The sequence below is a fragment of the Ambystoma mexicanum genome, chromosome 7q, assembly GCF_040938575.1.
Source record: "Ambystoma mexicanum isolate Mex_15411 chromosome 7q, UKY_AmexF1_1, whole genome shotgun sequence".
Taxonomy (NCBI): domain Eukaryota; kingdom Metazoa; phylum Chordata; class Amphibia; order Caudata; family Ambystomatidae; genus Ambystoma; species Ambystoma mexicanum.
In genome coordinates this window covers 750,157,639-750,178,663 of record NC_090941.1, presented here as the reverse complement: position 1 = coordinate 750,178,663, position 21,025 = coordinate 750,157,639, and the positions used below count along the sequence as shown (strand labels likewise).

The 21,025-nt window shown below is 47.6% G+C and overlaps 1 protein-coding gene across 3 annotated transcripts in view; it reads left to right on the top strand.

Moving 5' to 3' along the window:
• The window catches only part of ATM (ATM serine/threonine kinase), a 3,046,976-nt gene that overhangs the window by 87,455 nt on the left and 2,938,496 nt on the right, over positions 1-21,025 (top strand). For all 3 annotated transcript variants that reach the window (XM_069640412.1, XM_069640413.1, XM_069640415.1), the window contains 2 exons: positions 6,073-6,176; positions 6,276-6,388. In XM_069640412.1, coding sequence (XP_069496513.1) covers positions 6,105-6,176; positions 6,276-6,388 — 185 coding nt within the window. In that variant the 5' untranslated portion in view covers positions 6,073-6,104. The remainder of the gene's footprint in view (positions 1-6,072; positions 6,177-6,275; positions 6,389-21,025) is intronic.

The following is a 21,025-nucleotide window of genomic DNA, read 5'->3' as shown; positions in this document are numbered from 1 at the left end:
TGAGTTCCCCAGTCATGGCTATTCTAATGGAGGGGGTATTATAATTGGCCTCGATCATTTTCAAGAATTGCTCCGCAAATCCCATACTCCTTAGGGTTTGAAACAACATGGACCATTCTACCCGGTCAAACGCCTTTTCAACGTCTAGTACCAGGAGTGCTGCCGGGTTTGCTTGATCCCAATCTTCTCTACCAGGTGGATTATTCACCTAATATTATCATGGGTTTGACGACCTGGGATGAAGCCTGACTGATCCTTATGAATCAGTTTGGGGAGAAGCGGAGAAAGTCTAGATGCTAATATTTTTGTGTATAGCTTGGAGTCTAAATTGATTAGTGCAATAGGGCGGTATGAACTAGGGAGCGTCTGGTCCTTTCCTGCTTTATGGAAAACCAGTACTTTGGCCTCATTCATAGACTGGGTCACATTTCCCTCTTCCTTAAAGGTGTTGAATAATTTTGCTAAAAATGGAATTAGGATGTCCGCGTATTTCTTGTAGAAGGCCGCCATGAAACCGTCGGGGCCTGGAGCATTATTTAAGTGGAACCCTCTTATTGCCTTCCATACCTCGCCTTCCCTAATTTCTCCTTCCAGGGACTCCCTCCCTTCATCTGTTAATTGAGGTATATTTAATAGGTTTAAGTAGGAATCCTGGTCTGAGCTGACTGTAATACCCGAGGTGTACAGCTCCTGGTAATAGTCCCTAAAGACCTCCCCCATGTCTCTAGTGCGGGTTAAAGTCTCCTCTTGTGCATTTCATAGCCTCTTAATCAAGCGTTCCTGCTGCTTGGCCCTCAATTGCCTTGCTAGGTACTTATCGGCTTTGTTGGCCTTCATGTAGTACCAGTGTCTGAGATGGAGGAGACTCCTCCGCTTTTTTTGTGCGGAGCACATCTAATTGGCCCTGGACATGTCTTAGCGATTTCTTCAGGCGGGAGGTGGGTTTCCGTGTGAGTTCCCATTGGATGTCTGCCATCTTCTTTTCCAGCTCCTTCTCCCATGCGTACTTCTGCCTGTCTTTGGATGCCTTCAGGGCTATCATATGACCCCTCATGACCGCCTTAAAGGCCTCCCACTCTATACCCTTCTTAACGTCGCCTTTGTCGTTGTAGGCCCAATATTCCTCAATCTTTTCCCTAATAGAGTTCCCTAGAGTGGGATCCTGGAGTATTTCTTGAGGGAGTCCCCATCTCCAAAGCCACAACTTCCGCTCTGGAATCTTTACTTCCAACCATAAAGGAGCGTGATTGGTTAAAGAGATGGGACCTACTTCCATCCCTTGGACCGCCCCCATTAACCCCACTGATACCCAAAAGTAATCAATCCTCGACATTGAATTGTATACATGGGAGAAGTACGTATATCCCCTCTGCTGGCAGTTGAGTTCCCGCCACACATCACAAAGTGCTAGGTGATTCATTTTTTGGCTAAGGTTTTTTTGATGGAGCTCCCAGACCTTGGTGGCCCCCTGAACTCCTATCCAATGCGGGGTTCCAAGCCTGGTTCAAATCGCCCCCCAGAATTATCTCCCCTTTTGCAAATTCCTCCAGCTTCCCCACAATCTCCCTCATAAAGCCATCCTGCCCCGTATTAGGTGCGTATACCAAGGCTAATGTGAGATTCAGATTCTGTTAATACATTGGCGAATACATAGCGCCCCATTTTGTCCACCTGAGTATTGTGAAGCTGCAGATTCAGCCCATCGTGAAATGCAATCAAGGTCCCAACTTTTTTGTATGACGCATTGGATTACACTATCTACTTGTAACCCCTTAGGCGCAGTCTTGCTTTATCCTGGAGTCTGATATGTGTTTCTTGTATCATCAAAATGTCCCATCTCTCCCTTCTTAGAAACTTTTCTACTTTCTTCCTCTTGACTGGGGCATTTAGGCCTTGCACTTTATACGTTAAGATCTCAACTTCCCCATAAGTGATGCCCACCTCTCCCTTTGGACCCCACATACAATCTTCCCTCCGGATTGTCTCCCCCCTTACTGCCTCCCCACCCTCTTACCCCCAAACTTGAACCCCCCTCCCCCCCAACGAACTAACAACTGTCCTGAGGAGGGCCGAGGGACCTATGGTTGCTAGGGCGCACGGCACGTCGCTCCTGACCCTCAGCAAACTCGGGAATAACTCCACAGGGAGGCCTAAACCCTGCATTACCTTCTTTCTCGTGTGATTCCGGCGGAGAAGCCCTCGCTGGGCCACGATTCCTTTGTGTACATTGTATCGCTTATGTCCTCCATCTTCTCCAGTCCTGTTAATTCACCCCCCCCGAGGGTCTCGAACCACATGTAAGTCCTGCGCCCTTTACCGTCAATGTTTTCCTCCCCCCGACTGCTTCCTCTTGCGGTGCACCTCTTTCCATTCCCATGGCTTCCTGCAAGGTTCCACCCTGGGCTGCTGGAACTTTTCGGTTCCATCCTCCTCCTGGATGCCCATCACCTGTAGACCCTCCTCGCAAGACGTTACCCTTCTATGCTTTCCCTCCCAGGAGAATAGCAATCCAAAAGGGAAGGTCCATTTGTACCGAATCTTCCTCATCACTAGTCCCCTGACCACCGGGGCCATCGCCCTCCTCTTCTGAAGTGTCACCAGAGCCAGGTCTTGATACAACTGGATTTCCACCCCATTCATCTTTGTGGTCCATCCCCCCTGGTCTTCCTCCAGAACCTGCTCTTTCTGGGGATACAATGACATCGCCACCAGCATATCTCTGGGGCGCTCACCTGTCCTTTTAGGGCCCACCCGATGGACCTTGTCAATTTTGATGTCTTCAGCATCCTCCGCTGCCAAATGTCTCTGAAAACTTCTTGCACCGCAGTCTTTAGGTCTTTATCTTCCACCACCTCCACCATGTTTTTTATGTGGATATTCGACCTGCGGGACAGATTTTTCTAGGTCCTCGCATTGAAGCTCTAAATTGTGAGTTAGCAGCACCAGCTGGTCTTGCGTTTCGCTATATTGCAGCGCTTCGTCTTCCAAATTTTGCACGATTCTCTCTAGTGTATCGGTGCGCTCTTGGAGCTTTTAGACATCCAGTCGCAGTTCTTGGACCGCCTGCTTCATATCCTCTCTTATGGTAGTAAACTGATCTTGTACCGTGGTCATGAATTTGTCTTGTAGGTCACTGAACCACATCTGCATGTTCTCCTTCGATATTTGAGTTGCCTGTGGGCGGGGGGGGGGGGTCTGACTCTGTGCCTCGGATGCATCCGCCTGCATTCTCACTCGTGTACTGATAGTGTTGTCGGCCGACCACATCAGGATCAGGTTTGCATCCTGTTTAGAAGACTGTGTTTGTGGCCCAGATGCCCCCTTCCCTTTGGTCTGGACATTTGAAGCTCCAACTGTGAACCTCCAACCACTACTGGGGCGATGCCTCTGCCCTGCTTGCACCTGCACTTCGTGGTGTTGCTCCCCCACCTCACTCCCCCCCCCGGGGGCTTCTGCTACCAGCCCAACCTCAAGTGAACAGCCGTACTTCACCACCAGGGGGGGAACAAAAGCAGCCCCGCTGGTCCTGTCTCTCCACCACCCACAATGGGTTTGCCTCTCTGCAGGGCTACCTCTGAAGCCCCTGGTGCTAAAGCCCCCGCACTGGAGCTGTGGGGCTTCGGGACTTCACCTCCCTTGCAGAAAGCACACCTCTGCCCACAGACTAATAAGTGCGCGCCGGATTTGGGGCTATGTCCACGGGGTGAGGGGGATGCCCCTGTTCCCTCGCCGCTGTTCGGAGTCTCAGCCCACTCCTCTTCGCTGCCGTATGCAGCGCAGGAACCAGCCGCTGGTGCCTTACCGCGCCTCCCTTGTATGGGCCCTGATGACCCGTAGTCTTCCTTGAGGTGGTGGTGGGCCCCTGATGATTTCCTTTCTGCTGATTCTTTGAGGCTCCCCCTTTAATATAGGCCCTTCTCCGACTCCTCGTCCCCTCCGGGCTGCACCCAGCTGATTGTGGGAAGATAAAGGGGTAATGATGATGACACACCCCCATGCGCCAAAGCCACTTAACTGATCCGGGGGAGTTGGCTGCCGGTTCGCCACCATAGGCGTCTCCTTCCCCAGCTTTGCGGTACACCCCCCCCCCCCCCGTGTCCCCCAGGGGGGCTGCAGGGTCTCTCCTAGTTTGCCGGTGAGTACGTCCCCGGATGGGGGGGACGGGGCCCCGCTCTCCGCCGACGGGTTGCATCAGCAGGGATCTCCCAGAGAGCGCAGTCCTCCCGCGTGGCTGGCCGCTGTCTCCCCACGGCCGAAGCTGCTCTGCTCTTCTCCTTAGTCAGCGCTTCTTCCCGCTGCCTCTGTTTAAGCTCCTACAACCCTGCTGGGCACTCCGGGTCCGGCGATGGCCTCTCCCGTGCAGATTCGTGCCGAAACGAGTGTTGACCCAGCTCTTCCTTGGGGAACGCACTGCAGGACCGAGTGCGCACCCCCCCCTCCCGACTCTGCCTCCACTCCCGATCCCGGTGGGACCCTCTATCTCCCGGGAACCGCAGGGCGAGAGAGGTCTGTTACCGCGCTCCCAATGCTTCTCTGGAGTGCTTTATTATCGCGGCCCGGCTGGAGAGACCTCTACGAACATCTCCTCGCCGCGGCCGCCATCTTGGAATCGTAGCATGTCTACTTTAACTAGTTTAAACAATATATTCATTTTATTTGGAAGATGCATGGTATCTTTCCCAAAGATGGATGCTAGTTTTGCCTCATTTCCAGAGAGCTTCCTTAGATACAGGCATCTAGGCTGCCTCCTTCGAAGAGCTAAGAAAACTCGTTCTGAGATGGGCAGGAAAGGGTGGGATTAGCCATAGGGATTACATTGGCTAGCGGCAGGGACATGGGAGCGATTACAACTGTGTATCCCTCCTCAAATATATCTCCATTGGAAAAGCATTACAGACCCTCATTCAAAGCCCAGGTTTGAAGCTCTTATGTTAATGACAATAGTTTCGACTTTAAAGGTAGCCCTTTCAGCGCCACCTAATAGCCCAACCTAAAAAATAAGTGGTTTTACCAATGTTTGACTTTAATGATCGAACATGTGAAAAGATGCTCTGGTTTAAAATGGCTTGAAAAATCTTTTTTTTAAATGTCTTCCTCCAAATCCATCTCACTTTACTAAGTCAAAAGTCCATTTTGAAACACAGAAGAGCTTTGGGGTAGTTTGGGGGAAGGGCGTCAACCGCGGCAGGAAATGACAATGAAAAGCAAAAAGAAACATCAACAAGCCATAAAAAAAGTTGTTCTTCAAAAAGGGGATCGAAATTAAGGGTTGAGAGCAGTGCTCCAGATAAGATTTTGAAGTGGGAGTATTAGTTAGGAGTAAAATGATTTTTTAGGGAGTAAAAATGTAAGTCCAATTCCCAATGGGAGTATTTTATAAGTGAGTAATAATCAGTTTTAACTGGAAAACTGAAAAGTGTTTGTAATAATAATATTTCCTTTGCACCTTGTTATTGGTACACATTAAAAGACACACGCTAACTTCTCCAATTAGGCAGTAATAATAGTAGTTTCTTCCTGTGGTACTTACGTGCACTATTGGCCCAAACATATCAATGGAACTGTGTGGGTGAAAGCAGGGGCATAAGGTCCTACGTGTCTGGTTACCATTTTTAGTTGGGAGTATTTTTAATACCTATTTTTATTTTTTGAGAGCATCTCCCTATTTTTAGGGAGTCAAAATGGTCGATACACCCCCTTATCTATAGGGCTAGATGAGAGCAAATAATTACTTTTAAAAGTTATTATGCTAAATTAATGCATAAACTATGAAAGCAAAAGTATTCAGAAAGAAGAAATTGAGAGGTCCTAAGTGAGAAAGATAGTTAATATATTCGTAAGGAACCTTCAATTAAATGTGCACTATGCTTGTGATGGGATTTATTGGTATACAAGATGTTTTATGTTCCTGTTTTTATATTTAACAATTAAATGTTTTATTATATTTGTATTTGGTTTGATGGTCTATGCCTGTGTTAATCATGAAAGGATTATATATGTACAGCTAATGTTTAGGTTATTTATTATTTGTATCTTGTTAATGATGCTTCTTGCATTTGTGTGTATTTATAGCGTATCCAGGCCGTTGATCTGCAGTGCTGAACATGAATCTGGCACTGCATGAGCTCTTTAGTTGCTGTCGCCATCTTGAAACTGACAAAGCAACTGAGAGAAAGGTCAGAAATAATGTATATTCCTGCTGTAGTATACAAGAGCATAACTCCTTAACAACCATTACTTATTACTATTTTTTTTTATATAATTGCTTGTTTCAGAAAGAAATTGAAAAGTTCAGGCGCCTTCTTCGCGATCCTGAAACAGTTCTGCATTTGGACCGGAATTCGGATTTGGGAAAGGGAAACCAACTTAACTGGGATGCTTTGTTTAGGTAAGGTCTAGCCAAAAGGAGGGCCAATAAATGTGTTTTACCTTAAAATAATCTTTTGTATCTTTTCTTCCCATTGGTCTGTATACATGTCCTACCGGCTGCATGCTCCTTCAACTGTGTAATAGCTGAAACTTTTCAAACTGTTTCCCTGTTCAGTAGTGAGGATGCTGGATAACTGGAACCATGAAAAGAACACACTTTGAAGTACTAGGCTTTATTCAAGATTAGTTTAGTGCAGTTAAAACACACAATGCAATTTGGTGAGGATTTAGTTGCAAGTGGCTTGCTCTGCTAGATTGGCTCATTCCAAAATATTGAGGCAGGGAAGAGGGTCAGAACTGTCCATGCTGCCCCTCCTATTTATTTTTTGCAGGTGACACATTTTCTTTTTTATCACCGCAGGTATTTTTTTTAATCGGATCCTGAACACCTTACTATTAACACAATTCTACTGTCTTCATAATATATTGAATACGTTATTAAATACATAAATATGCACAAAATAAATGGTTTATGAAATGTGGTGTAGGTGTGTGCGCGGATATGTACTTTTGCGTTTCGGGAAAGTGCAAAGCTTATGATCAAGGATCTGAAGGACATGCACGCGGAAAATACATTTTTACTGTGAGGTTTGTTTAAAGTAAATTAAGGCCTGTCTTTCCCTATGACTGAGGTGTTCCCTACCTATTCTACTAATTAAGGTGCTAGTCCATCAGTGTAAATGTCCAAAACAAGACTGCCCACTGTCCAAATCTCACCCATCTGACTGTGCCACTAATCTATCTAAAACCAGGGGAATAGCCCCTTGTTGCTGTGTTTTTCAAAGGGATTCCGTTTTGAGTCCTCTGTTCCACTCAGTAGACCAAATGCAAATATTATTTGGTAATCTCTTTAGTTAAGTTCTGTAGCTCCCTTAGGGGACTGGTAGTTTGCTTTTTCTCTTTCTCTCTAATTATCTTAGTACGATTCACGTTTGTTCTCTCTCTTGTAGGGTTCCGGGTCCCCTTATTGTTCTGCTCTCGTGTACTCTGAATACTCAATTTACAATTATAATTCACCCTTTCCCAGAGTGCTGTTTCATGTATGAGGTTTGTCTTCTTGCCGTCAGAAGACTGTAGACTGAAGACTGTAGAACGCCATACTCACATTGCCTTTCCGTTCCCAAATTCTCCCTAAAAAAAGCAGGTGTCGCCAGCTTCCCGGTCCTAGCTGCCAAACTATGGAACGCTATGCCACTAAACCTTAGAACAGAACCCCCCCTTTTGGACTTTTAGAGCCAAAACTAAAACATGGCTTTCCAACAAAAACTCTATTTAATGTACTTCTTCTCGGCATGTCCTTGTCGACCATTTTGTAACCTGGTCTACCACACTTATTGTTGTTATTTCACAGTCTGTATTGTATATTTCTGCCATGTTGTAACTGTATCTCCAGCGCCAGGTTACCCCAGGGATTGGCGCGCGGTACAAATAAAGAAACTAAACTAACTAAACTGTACTCCCCAAGTGTATTTTCCTCTTACATTCTCTTTTTTACCATCAAGGATTTTATTTATTTTTTGCATTTATATGCGCGCACCAAACCCTGAGGCATCTAGGCGCTAGTTAAAAGAAAGAGCATAGTATATTGGGCAAAATGCAGGAACACGTTAATGGTTTACAGTCAAAATAGGTGTGTGACTACAGGCTGGCAAAGCCTCACCTCACGATGCGGGAGGCTACATCTGGCCTGTAGACAAACACAATACAGGCAGAGTCAGCGATGTTTAAGTGGAAGCATGCGCAGATGGTGCGTCTCCTCGTGGTCCTGTGGGTTGCAAGTGCAGTTTGAGTGGCAGTAAACGTTATCGCAGCAAACCAATGTGGTAACAGAGGAGAGGCCCTGCTTACTCCAAATCTGAACGAGGATAGTGGAGTGTGTGGCACTTGCCTGCAGTCGGGAGAACGAGTGATCGGTAAGACAAGAGAAGTGTTCTGTTATGAAGTAATTGTGAGTGAACAGAGTTGGTAACATATTAGCAGTCATTAAACTGAATGAAATCAAAGTATGAGAGTCAGAGGTTGGAAGAGTCATGCTAGTGGGCGCACACCTTAGTGATGGAATACAGTCGTTGGTATTGCCTGTCGGGCCCGGACAGGCACAGACAGGAGGCAGACTTTTTTTGCAGGGCCAGACGGCAGAGCCTGCCGGCTCACATCGTGCTTGCTGTTCAGGTTGATCTAGAGACCAGTTGGATCGGGCCAAAGGCGGGACATCGACCACAACAGCAGAGGTAGAAGCCTCCTTGCAGTAAAAGTCGGTGGCCATCTTAACACAACACCCAATCCCTTGGACTGTATTGTAGGACATTAGTGAAACATCTTCAAGCCTTGTGGGGGAGGCCTTCTCTCATGCTGGTGGTGGTCTGGGAGAGGGGAAGGGATGGTGGGTTGTCTTTTCCCTTTTCCCAACGTGAGAAGTTTCCAACTTTTCTTCCCTCCCATTTTGCAGTACTTGTGCTTCTTCCTATTTCATTAAAACAGTTCTGGTTTCTTAATTAATTTCCCATTCCCTTCACACCAATACTGGGATGAATTTAGTTTGCTTTGCATTGAGGCCCTCCTGTCCTTCCATTATTCCCCATGGTATTAACTTCTGTGTTCAGGGGAAACACAGCCGGTACCTGGCGGACATTGGATTCTCTTTCGTCTGATTTATAGCTCTTTGGCTTCCTTTCCACAGGATCTCTTCTTCTGTGCCTTGCTCTCGTCTTTAAACATTATTGGTGCCCTGACTCTGATTGGGATTGATTTCCTCCCACTGGTGGTGTTGGCGTTGTTGTATGGGCCGACTGCCCACCACGGCTGCTTCAATGTCACACCACCACCGAACACTCTCTTCCACCAGACTTGGTTTTCTTTCCCTCTGACCTGCTGGTCTCCCTGCATTTCTCGCTCTGGGTCGGAGCTGCTCTGTCTTACGCGCGCTCCGTGTTCTATGATGACTCCACCTTCTTCTATATGTTATCCGTAAAGGGGACTTCCCCAGGTTCTCTCGGCATTCGTGTCCCTCTCGGCTCTCCGCCCTCTCTCACTAGTTCTCTGGAATATCCTTCCGTGTCAGCCTCCTTGGCTCGGTCCATTGGAGAGTAGGATTTAAAGTGATGTCCTCAGTTTCTTGTTGCTGATATTGGTTCACTTTATCTTCATGAAACGGATAACACTCTGGTGTATTATCCAAGTCCATATAAGCCATCCCATGGAGGGCCTCGGGGAGTTCCCCAAGGGAGCGGGAGTCCTTGTCCCCAAAGGGGGGTCTCTCCCAGTGAGCTTACACTTGTCTCGATCCCTAGGAAGGGTGTTTCGGAGCAGGCTCACCTCTAGCCTCACAGGGGGAGGCTTTCCCCTCTTGGGGAGAAGTGACGAGTTCCCTCGATTCGTTACAGTAGGAAATTCAATAATCTATACAAATGACACAATTTTTGGAATCCTAGATCTGCTATGTGGTAAGTACTGTGCATGACAAAAGCAACACAAGAAATCTGGAGTATTTCCTAACTGTCCATGTTCATGTGATGTACTGTCGGTCAGAGGAGAGGAGAGGAGAGCTAACTGAGAGGGTGGCAGGGAGCGACATGAGAGCCGCCTGAAGCTGGAGGAGAATTTCCTGGTCGAGCACACAATGCAAGAAGTGAAACTAAGACTGAGAGGAGCACTGACCAATACCAGAGAGTGGTTTGTGGATGCCAGTCTATGTGAAGAGTGCGACGAGGAGATGGCTACAACACAGAAGGTAACTTTGGCAGCAAGTCTCGCCATTGACGAATGAGTAACACTGCATGTGGACTTCAATCCTCTATCATTTACATTTAATCTATTCATAACTGGCTGAATTGGTGCCACAGGGTTTCATTTGCAATTTATTAACCAACAAAGTAAGTTAAAATCTGAAGTTTTCACTTGCATTTCTTTCTTGTCCTTTAATAAATATACCAAATATTGCAATTCTGTGAGAAAACCTAGTTATACATAATACGTGGTATGTTCTTTAAAGTAGCGAATTACATTTACTTCTGTTAAAGGTGCTTAGAAAATAAGTAGTGAATATATTGAATTTTTCTTCAAAATGGGATTTTCTGGGGGGGAAAAAGGCCCCTTTTCTCCAGGATTTAAACATTTCCAGAAACTGGATCTCACTATGCATAGGCCAATTCTCATTTACATTAAATCCTCAACAGAGAAGTGCAAACCCAGGCCACAGAATTGCTGAGGAGGTGGAACCATGAAGCCATGGCCAACCATGCCACACAAAGCTTCCTCCTGAGTTGGTGGGTTATGGGATGCATTCTTGAGTGACAGTGTTGCTATAGTGTGGAGAGTTGGCAGAACCTGTTTTGGCCAAGTGGTTTAACCAGACATGGGGAAGTGAGCAAGGGGAGGTTATTACGTTGCAAACGCCAGATTGAGCGGACGGGCAATATTGAGAGGTACTGGTGCCAGGACCTTGCAGGGGGCCATAACCCAACATCCCTATGAAGTGAGCGGGAACCCAGTTGGGGGCTTATTTTGGGAGCTGCAAGGTCTTCAATCCAAGTAAAGAAATCTTGCTTAAATTGAGAACCCGATGGGGGGGAACTATTCCTCCCCATACGTACCTGGTAGGGGGAGAATACCAAACAGATTTACCCACAAAGAAATCACCTACGGCATGAGTTCCCAGAAAGTGGCTTCTCCCGTAGCTATTTAGAGGCCGTTGCCTCATCTGACATTCCAGGATCAAGATACAGATCAAGACACTGCTAAAAATGAAGGCCAAGTCAAGATGAAGAAAGACCCCAAGCCACGTTGAAGTTGAAATCTTAGGGTTTGTAAGAGTGTCTCACCACATGTCATTCACAGAGACTAAGTGATTTGCAGCAATCTGCCATTTGCAGACAGCTGTTTGTTTTTGTAACTAGACTAGAGAATCAGGACCGTTGGTCCTTTTTAGCTTCTGCACTTTCACGGAAATGGAGTAAGTTAATTCTCCTTTAGTTCGCTGTTTTGCTTAGATTTATCACCGCTCAGTTGCATAGCCCCCCTGTAGGCCGTTCGCCAACCTGTCAACTTGGCAGGTTGTAGCCTGCGCTAAAAGAACCATTGACCAAGGAGGCAACTTGCTCATCAGAGAGGACTGTTGGGTGAGGATTTGAGGAATACCAAAAGCTGGGGCCGAGTAGCCCTGTCCCATTTTATGTTGACCTTTACTTTTTCTTCCTTCCTCTTTTGAACTCCAGAATAAACCAGTTATGATTACATCTCTGCCTTCATGTGTCTCATCTCCCTCCTTATTCTTTACACAGCACCTATCCGTGATGCCTGTGCCCGCAATCTATGCCAGCATTGCCATATAAAACACAGGCTGAAAGTTCCCAAATATATTAATGTTAATGATGTTTAAACTTTGTTTTCATGCTCTTTGTGCACACATTCACCAGCTCCACATGCTCACCTGCATCGCCTGAAGCAGTCCCCTTTGCACATCCACAGCAGGCATGCACACCAAGAGTCTGTGTTACAGGCCCTTCTGCTTCTTACAGGCTATTCTGCTTCTGGCCAGGGCTAGACTACTAGTCTTACCTAGAAGGGAAGTGACCCAGTGCAATCTGCCTCACTTTACCCTTCCCTTTCTGCTTCTGCAGTGACTGTAGGTGGGGGGGGGGAGGAATCAGCATGCTTATCTCACCCTTTAGCACCCTCGGCTACTGATTGTGCCCGGCTCATGGCACATTGTTCCGTGAGCCTGGGACAAACCTTTGCTGTGCATGTGAGCTGGGGTTGTCCCAGACAGCCATCTCCCTGGTGCGAATCGACAATGCATTGTGACGAATCGAGGGAATTTGTCCTTTCTCCCCAAGGGGTAGCCCCTTCCTTTGAGGCTAGGGATGTGAGCCTGCTCCGCAATACCCTCCCTACGGGTAAAGGGAAGTGGGATCTTACTGACAGAGACTCCCCCATTAGGGGACAAGGACTCCCATTCCCGTGGGGAACTCACTAAAGCTGTACACATTATGGCCTACCGGGGATTTTGCCAAATATCAGAAGCCTTTTCAAATCAAGACTGGGACGAAGAAACTCTGCTGCCAGTATCTTACTGAAAAAGAAGGTCCTGTTACATGAGAATAACCAATCTACTGAGACAAGTACATTGATTAACGTAACCTCGAGGGGCCAGAGAGGGAGACTGGGAGAGAGAAAATGTGAAAACAAGCAGTCCGAACCAGATGAGCGGGATGCCGAGGGTTCTAAGTGAGTTTTCTGCATTTTAAAGACCCAGCACAAAAGGGCGATTTATTTATTTTCCTGGCTGTTTTTGTGTTGGCTTTAAAATGCACAAATATCACATACTGCCCGCCCCACGCAAGGTGATGTCTTCCCCACCTTCTCCCGCTGGTTGTCTTGTTAATTTGTGGGGGGTTTAACCTTCCATATATATATATATATATATTCTCTCTCTCTCTCTCTCTCTCTCTCTCTCTCTCTCTCTCTCTCTCTCTCTCTCTCTCTCTCTCTCTCTCTCTCTCTCTCTCTCTCTCTCTCTCTCTCTCTCTTCCCCCCCCATCCCCCCCGGGATGGTTCCCTGGCAAAGGACGGGAGTGACTGGTGGAAGGCGCAAATCATTAGACCGAACAGCCAGCTCATCTCCGTGTTGGTTACAAAACAAAATTAATCTTGAAAGAAGATAATTTAAAATGCTATAATACCAAAGAACGGATTATTGAAAAGCTAAAAAAAAATAAAGGGAGCATCGTGATTCCAATACCTTGGGGGAAAAACATAATCCTGATGAACTTAAAATGCAATAACACAAAGGAGCGAGTTACTGAGAAGCTGAACAAGTGGTAATAATTCCCTGGGAAAAGGCAGTAGTAGTAAAGCGGACACCAGGTCAGGAAGACCACTATGAACTGAGCTTTAATAAACCAAGGGAGACGGACATCCCAAACAACGAATGTATCCCAGGGTATTCTGAAAGCTACAACCAGGAGTTGAACCCTCATAAGAGATCCCTAAGGGAACTTTCTAAAGAAGGCGAAAAATACTAAAGCTCATTTAAAGAATTACATAGACTGCTCGAAGAAGTTATCCTAAGGAGAAGGGAGTCATTCTCCGAGCCTAAGTTAGTTTATATAGTGGTAGGGTCAGTGACGCTCGTTTTGATCAGTAGACTTCTTTATTTGGACTTCCACTACAGACTGGCAAGCACCTAGTTAGGGAATACTCATAGGCCTTATAATTCTTACTTTAATACACCATCCTGAAAAATCGCATACCAGACTCTTTGGACTCACCACAGCAGAAGACATAAAATGTACAGGAGTGAGGAAGGCGATGTCACTTAAGAACTTTGTCTCCTACAATTGGAGCTGAAAGAAGGTGAGGTGCCCAGTTGCCTCTGGCCCAATGGCAAGCCACTACTGCTTGGGCTTGTTAGTGTAGGTTTGAGTCTGGACATGGTATAGTATTTCAGCAGCAACTTTGGCAGCATAGCAGAACTGGTGAATGTACAATGTGAAATGTCCCCTCCCCCGCCCACCTGTTAAGGGCAATATAAGGGTACCGGTAGCGGAGTCACAGTGGACAAACCCATTACCTAGATGCCTTCAGCATTGGTTAAGAAAGAGACCGCGCCAAGAAAGAAGTGTTTGTGTCACCTTAAAACCTCTGAGTTTTTGGATGACTTTTTGTCCTGCCCAGGAGGCGTTCTGGAATTAAGGAAGAAGGGGGAAGAAAGAGGTCTATAGTCCCAAAGGAAGTGTTTGACAGGTTCAGGGATATGACCATGTCAAGAGGGGATAGGGGACCCCTCTCCACCTGGGGTAATACTGTTTCGATTGGATTGTGTCCTCCCACATATTCCTCATCTTTGATATAGTCAAGTCTGCTTGCAGCACGCTTCTGTATTTTATTTTCATAGGGTCAAGCGTTGTGCAGAGTCGAATCTTGGTCCTTGGCGGTCTCTGTAGCGTACTTTGTGACGTCGACGGTGATCTATATTGGCACGCATGCTGACTGTTACCTCAGTTCTGTTTTTTCCCCTCCTTAGGTAGCCTGCTGTGTTCCAGGAGGAGATAGTCTTGACGTTGCGAGAAAGGAAGGTGTAAGACGGAAATTCTAGGCAAGAGGGGATGGATGGGAGGGCGATGAGGAATATGTGGGAGGAACATCCAGTCGAAAGAACGTTACCAGGGGTAAGTAACTTGTTCTTGGAATGTATTGTGTCCTCTCACGTATTCCTCATCTTTGATAGACTCCCAAAGCAGTTTGAGTTTGGCGGAGGGTGCTAAGAATTAACTTTATTTGTTAGTGTTATGGTGAAAATTCTACACAGTAGAATTTACTAAATGTATGCAGGGACCTCCATGTTACCGCTCTGCAAATGTCCCTCACTGGTACACCTCTTTCAAGAGCCGTTGAAGCCTCCACTCCTATATTAGAATGCGCTCTTCACCTTCAGGTGAATCCTTACTCAGTTATGCACATAACAATCCATCTAGAGATGGTTTGTTTTGTGACAGGTAATCCTAATCTACGACCAGCATAACCAATAAAAAACTGATCATCTTGGTGAATATTTGCAGTCCTTGTGATCTAGAAACATAGAACCCTCTTTGGGTCTAAACAATGAAGTCTCTCTTCCTCCTTAGATAATGAGGATAAAAAGATCGTAGTACAATACGTTGTGCTAAATGAAATTCTGACACAACCTTGGGCAAGAAAGATTACTTAACCCTTAAAACTACCTTATTCGTGGAATAGGTTGTGAAAGGTTGTTTGGAAGATGGAGCCTGTAGCTCACTTACCCTACGGGTAGATGCGATGGCCACTAAAAAGGCAGTTTTTTATGGTGAGCATCCTTAGAGGGTATGAATGTAAGGGCTCAAAGGCAGGCTACTTAAGGAGGGGAAAAAAACTAGGAGGGGAAATAAACGAAGAACTGAAGTAACGGTCAGCGCGCGTGCCAATATATATCAGCGTCGATGTCACAGAGGACGCTACGGAGACCGTAGAGGACCAAGATTCGGCACTGCACGACGCTCGACCGAAGCAAGCTGCAAGCAGACTTGAATATATCAAAGATGAGGAATATGTGGAAGGAACATCCAGTCGAAAGAAAGTTACCAGGGGTAAGTAATTTGTTCTTATTGCCCCATGCCTGTATTGTGGTGCTCGATGCTAGCAAGTATTTCTCTTTTCCCCCGAACTCGAAGACTTGAACATAGAAGCATGAAGGGGCACTCCCACTGTGAAGGAGCTGGCGAGGAAAGACAGAACCACGGAGTGATCTACACAATGCCCCGGCAATCCAGACTTTTAGCGGGCCACAATTGCCAAATGCCAGCAGTCCCACATACGAAAAGAGGGCAGGGCTTAAAGCCAGTTGTATACTTTCTGATTTCTGTAACCTGACCCCTGGGGAAAAGGAAACCAGCAGTTGGCCTGGGGACCCATCTGAGTGTGTTTGTGGGGGCAGGCGGGGGGGGGGGCAGAAAAATGGCAGTACAAAAAGGGGCAGAAATCTCATGGCACTGTGGGTTGTTCGGGTGATGTCAAGGTAGAATAAGGACCAAAAACCCCAAGAAGGAATGTGTAGAAGACCGTGGAGACAGATTATGGGAAGCGTGTACAAGGTTAGGTGTTGGTTGGTGGGCGAAAGGGGTACTTAGTGTGAGTTTTTTCTAGGTGAGTGAGTAAGACCTGCAGAGGAAAAGTAGGGGGTCAAAGTGATTGAATGAGAAAGTGACTCTGAGAGTGAAATGAGGGTGACTGAGGGAGAATGTGTGGGTGGACTGTAGTGTAGTAGTACTGGTGTGGATAGGGGGCAGTAGCCATGTGCAGAGAGGAGAGTAGCAGTGCATAGTCCCTAACCACATCAATGTAGGCTCCACCAACCCTAGTACCTTTTTTAAAAACCAAAATAAAGCAAATGGTTAACTTTGTTTGAAGTTGATCTTGTGGCCGTGATAACAGCCCATCTGCTTAAACACTATGCCCATTTCAACAAATATTTTTTGTTCTATTTTGGAGGCAACAAAGTAGTGTACTGGAGGAGCAGTTTGAAACCATCTTGCGCATAAAATCATATTTGATATTTAAGTCCGTTCCGGCTGCATAACAATGAAGGTTCCTCCATCAGGGGGATGGAGTCTAATGCCCATGCTGCCTGACAGAAGATACAGTGACATGTTTAAATGGCTATAAATGCACACATGAGCAATGCTATTTGCTGTTATCACCATATGATGGAGAGAATGGTGTTATGCTGTTAGTTATATTTTAGGCATAGTCACAATAAGAGAAATATGAATGTATACAGGTGGCTTAGAGAGGTGCAAGTTGTCTTATCACACCAAAGAGCACATTGCGCATCACCTGCGTTTACAAATACTCGTGGCAATTACTGTAGATATGAATGCTGCCTAGATCTGCACGTTCCTATCTAGCCCCGCACTGATCCTCCTTAAGCTATCTGTCTGAGAAAATACATTACCATAGCATGTTGCTGGCAATGCCAAACCCCTCAGGTTTTTACTAAAGTTATGTTGATGGTGAACTTTCGATATCAGCAGGGGTTCCAAGACCATCCCACTTTAAATTATTTGTTGCACTGAGGCTTGATGCAGCAGCAAGCTCCTGCCTCAGTTCAATCTTTTCTTGATCTCATTTTCAAGTTGGACCTCTTGTGAATCTAGCAAAATAATCTATGAACCCATGCAAAGAATCCACTTCGAATGGATTGTGTCCTCCAATGTATTACACATCTTTGACATGTAATGTCCACAGCTGTGTACTTCGGAAACTTTTTCGGCAGAGGGCGTTCTGCGTCGATGGCATTGGGTCGATGTCCCTCGAAGGCCTCAGTCGAGGGCGACGTCACCGGATGTTAGAAATGGGACGCACGGCGCCTGTAACCTCAGTTCCGTTTTTCCCGCAAACGTGTTTGCTTCAGGGACTCTGCGCATCTCGTGTATTCCTAGTGAATGGCTTCTTCTTTGACTCCTCCGACTCCGCGGTTGGCTACAAGACTTGCCGGGACTGCAAGTCTAAAATGTCGATTACCGACCTGCATCGCATTTGTTTGTGGTGCTTCGGCGAGAGTCATGACACCGACGACTGTTCCAAATGCCAGTCGCTGACTGCTAAGGCCTTGCTTGAGCGTAAGGTGAAGCTTCAGGTAGGTCGGGGTTCTAAACCCAGTAAGTCCTGTAAATCTTCTAAGTCCGGGATGTCCACCGACGATTCGAGGGGCGACTCTCCGCGTCAGAAAGAGTTCCGGAGTGGTTCCCACCATTCGTCCTTCTCGTCTCGGCACTCCAGGAAGCGCCGTCAACAGTCTCCTTCCCTGTCCTCCTCCTCGGATGGCGCAGCGAGGAACGTGGCTTGTCCAAGAAGTCCTCGACGCCAGAGGAATGGGCTGCCTTCAGGGAGCAGATGCCCGTGTTTTTCCAATCCCAGGGCAAAGCTCCGTCCGCACCTTCTGATGACTGCAGCAAGGAACGGTCTTGACCCATGGCTCGTACGCCTTCGGGCTCCCCGTTTGGACAAGGCTCAGGATGGTTGCAAGAGACATGCTTCCAGGTCTCGGTCCTCGTCCCCAGCGAGACCGCAGAAACCTGGTAAGGGCTCGAGGTCGGCGTCGACTCCATTTGCGCTGTGTCCGTCGGATACGGATGTCGAAGCTTTGCCTTCATACCAGCCCTCGACGCTGTTGTGGACGTCGCCGCCGAAGCCGTCGGCGCTCTCGACACTGAAGCCTTTGGGGCCTTTCTGCCGGAATTTGCCGACGGTGATCCCTGGTACTGTGGATCCTCCAAGGAAGGCTATTTCCAAGTCTGTGAGGCATGTAAAGGACTCCAGACCCTCTACTGTCCCGAGACAGGACTTTTCCCTCCTTCTGGATGACATCTATGAGGAGGAGGAGAGGTCCGATTTTAGATTTTGACCCTGTTGAGCCTGATGTGGCTCCTGTCGTTTCAGGGGATAGTCAATAGGAAGAGTTAAGGAAATCTCTTCATGATGCAATTGGCTTGGACACTTCTCCTGAGGTGGAGTTTGGCCGGTCTGAGCCTGGGGTTCATGCTGAGTCGTCCTACAGGAGACCTATGGCCAGGGTCACTGAATATCTTGGTTGGTCCAGTCCTCTTGAAGCTTTTATTCAGGATGACTTAACAGATATTTTGAATCAAGGTCCGTCCTCTGACCCGGTGTTACCTTTTCATTTGACGTTGCAGAAAAGGGTGGCGGCTGCTTGGCAGTCACCAGAATCTCTTCTGGCAGTTAACAAATCGTTAACTAAAAAATACTGCCCTTCCGGTAGCGACCCCAGCTACCTTTCATCTCACCCCACTCACGAGAGTTTGGTGGTTCAGGCGGTTACGGCCACCTCGAGGTAGGCGGCGTACCCTACATTCCTCCTTATGGGGATGACAAACGCTTCGACGGTTGGGAACACAAGTTGTTTTCTGCGGGGAGTATGGCGCTGAAATCAGCCAACTCCACTTGTGCCATGGCTAGATTTTCTCACACTCTGTGGAATTGTTTCTCTTGCGGCTGAGCATATTCCCGAAGGGGAATAAAGGGATGGGTTCCTTACTCTCGTGCAAGATGGCAAGGATGCCTTGTGTGAATCCCTTCAGTAGGGTTTAGACATGGCCGACAGTGTTAGCCGGTCCATGGCTGCGAGCATTGTTATACGCAGATTTGCGTTGCTGCAGAATCCGGGTTTTGCCCCGGATGTGCAAGCTCGTCTTTTGAACATGCCCTTTGATGGCGCGCATTTGTTTGGCAACAAGGCTGACGAGAGCCTTGAGAGGCTGCAGACCTCAAAAGCTGCAGTGAAATCTTTGAGCGCAGCTGTGCTTCAACCTCTGCCTTTTTGTCCTAGGGGACAGCAGTGGAGGGGAGGTTCTTTTCGTTACTACTCCTCCTTTGGTAGAACAAGAGGAGCCGCCAGTCAAAGGGGCCAACGAAAAAGAACCCGTGGTGGTCGGGGAAATAGGGGTGCCAAAGCTGCTCATGCGCTGCCGCAGCCGCTCCAAAACAGTCAGTTCGCCGGTTGGGGGCAGACTGTCTCATTATCTCGAAGAATGGTGAGCTATTACATCCGATGCGTGGGTTCTGGATACCATAGTCCACGGCTACTGCCTTCCCTTCCTAAAGCGGCCTCACGACAATCCACCGGGGAATCTCTCTTTGAAGCTTGCAGATCCGCTCCTTGTGCAGGAAATCCTGAAGGGATGGTATTCCCCATATTTTTTTATTCCAAAGAAGGACGGGGGATTGAGACCCATCTTGGAGTTGTGTTGGTTGAACAAGCTTCTCAGGAAGGACAAGTTCAAGATGGTCACTCTTTCTCAAGTCCTCCAGGCCCTTTGCTCCAGGATTGGTTGGTGTCTCTGGACCTACAGGATGCTTACTTTCATGTGCCGATTCATCCAAAGTACAGAACGTACCTGAGGTTTGCAGCTGGCAGCTCGCTCTTTGTTTCGTGTCCTGCCATTCGGATTGACCTCCGCCCCAAGGGTCATCACCAAGCTAATGGTGGTGGTGGCAGCGTATCTCGGGCGAGCGGGTGATTCACGTCTACCCCTACCTGGGCGACTGACCGATCCGTGTGCATTCTCCCGAGCAAGCAACGGATCATCTCGGTGTCACCTGCCACTCCCTCCACAAGGTGGGCTTCTGCCTCAATTTCAAGAAGTCGCATCTGACACCTTCCCAACAGCTCCAGTACATCGGGGCTGTGTTGGACACGTCCTTGGGGTGAGGACTCATCACATTGTGCAGATGGTGGACAAGTTTCAACATGCCCAGAGTCTCCCGGCTTTCAAATTCTTAAGGTTGCTCAGCCTCATGGCATCCTGCATTTTCTCTGGTGCCGAGGCCAGGCTGAGGATGAGATCCCTGCAATGGCTCCTCAAGATGCAGTGGTCACAGTTCTCAGGCAAGATGTCGAATCCTGTTCAGATTCCAATCTCGGTCTCCCAGGATCTTCTATGGTGGGCCAACGAGAGGAACCTGATGAAGGGGGAGCCGTTTTGGCAACCGTGGCCGGAAGTGACTGTAGTAACGGACGCTTCCCTCACAGGATGGGGAGCTCATGCCCACGATCTGACTGCCAGCGGTCGTTGGTCTCTGTAGGAGTCCAAACTCCACATCAACCTGTTAGAGCTGAAGGCCATCAGGCTGGCCCTGAAGGCTTTTCTGCTGTCTGTGCGGGGGAATACAGCTATGCATTACCTCAACAAAAAAGGGGTGGTAGGGTCACTCCCGTTGTGCAGAGAGGCAATGCAGCTGTGGTTCTGGACAATCCAGCAGGGAATTTCGCTCTCGGCAGTTCATCTGGCCGGAGAGGACAATGCGGCGGCGTATGCTCTGAGCAGGCAGAGCACGATCTCTCACGAGTGGGAGTTGGCTCAGGAAGTCCTTCAGAAGATCTTCTCCCTTTGGGGAACCCCTCAAGTGGATCTCTTCATCAACTAGTGCCAACCGGAAGTGCGAGAGATTCTGCTCAAGGGAATTTCCTCCGAGAGGAGCCTTAGGAGACGCATTCATAGTGGATTGGTCATTCCCACTTCTGTACGCGTTTCCTCCAATCCCTGTCATTCCTCAAGTGTTA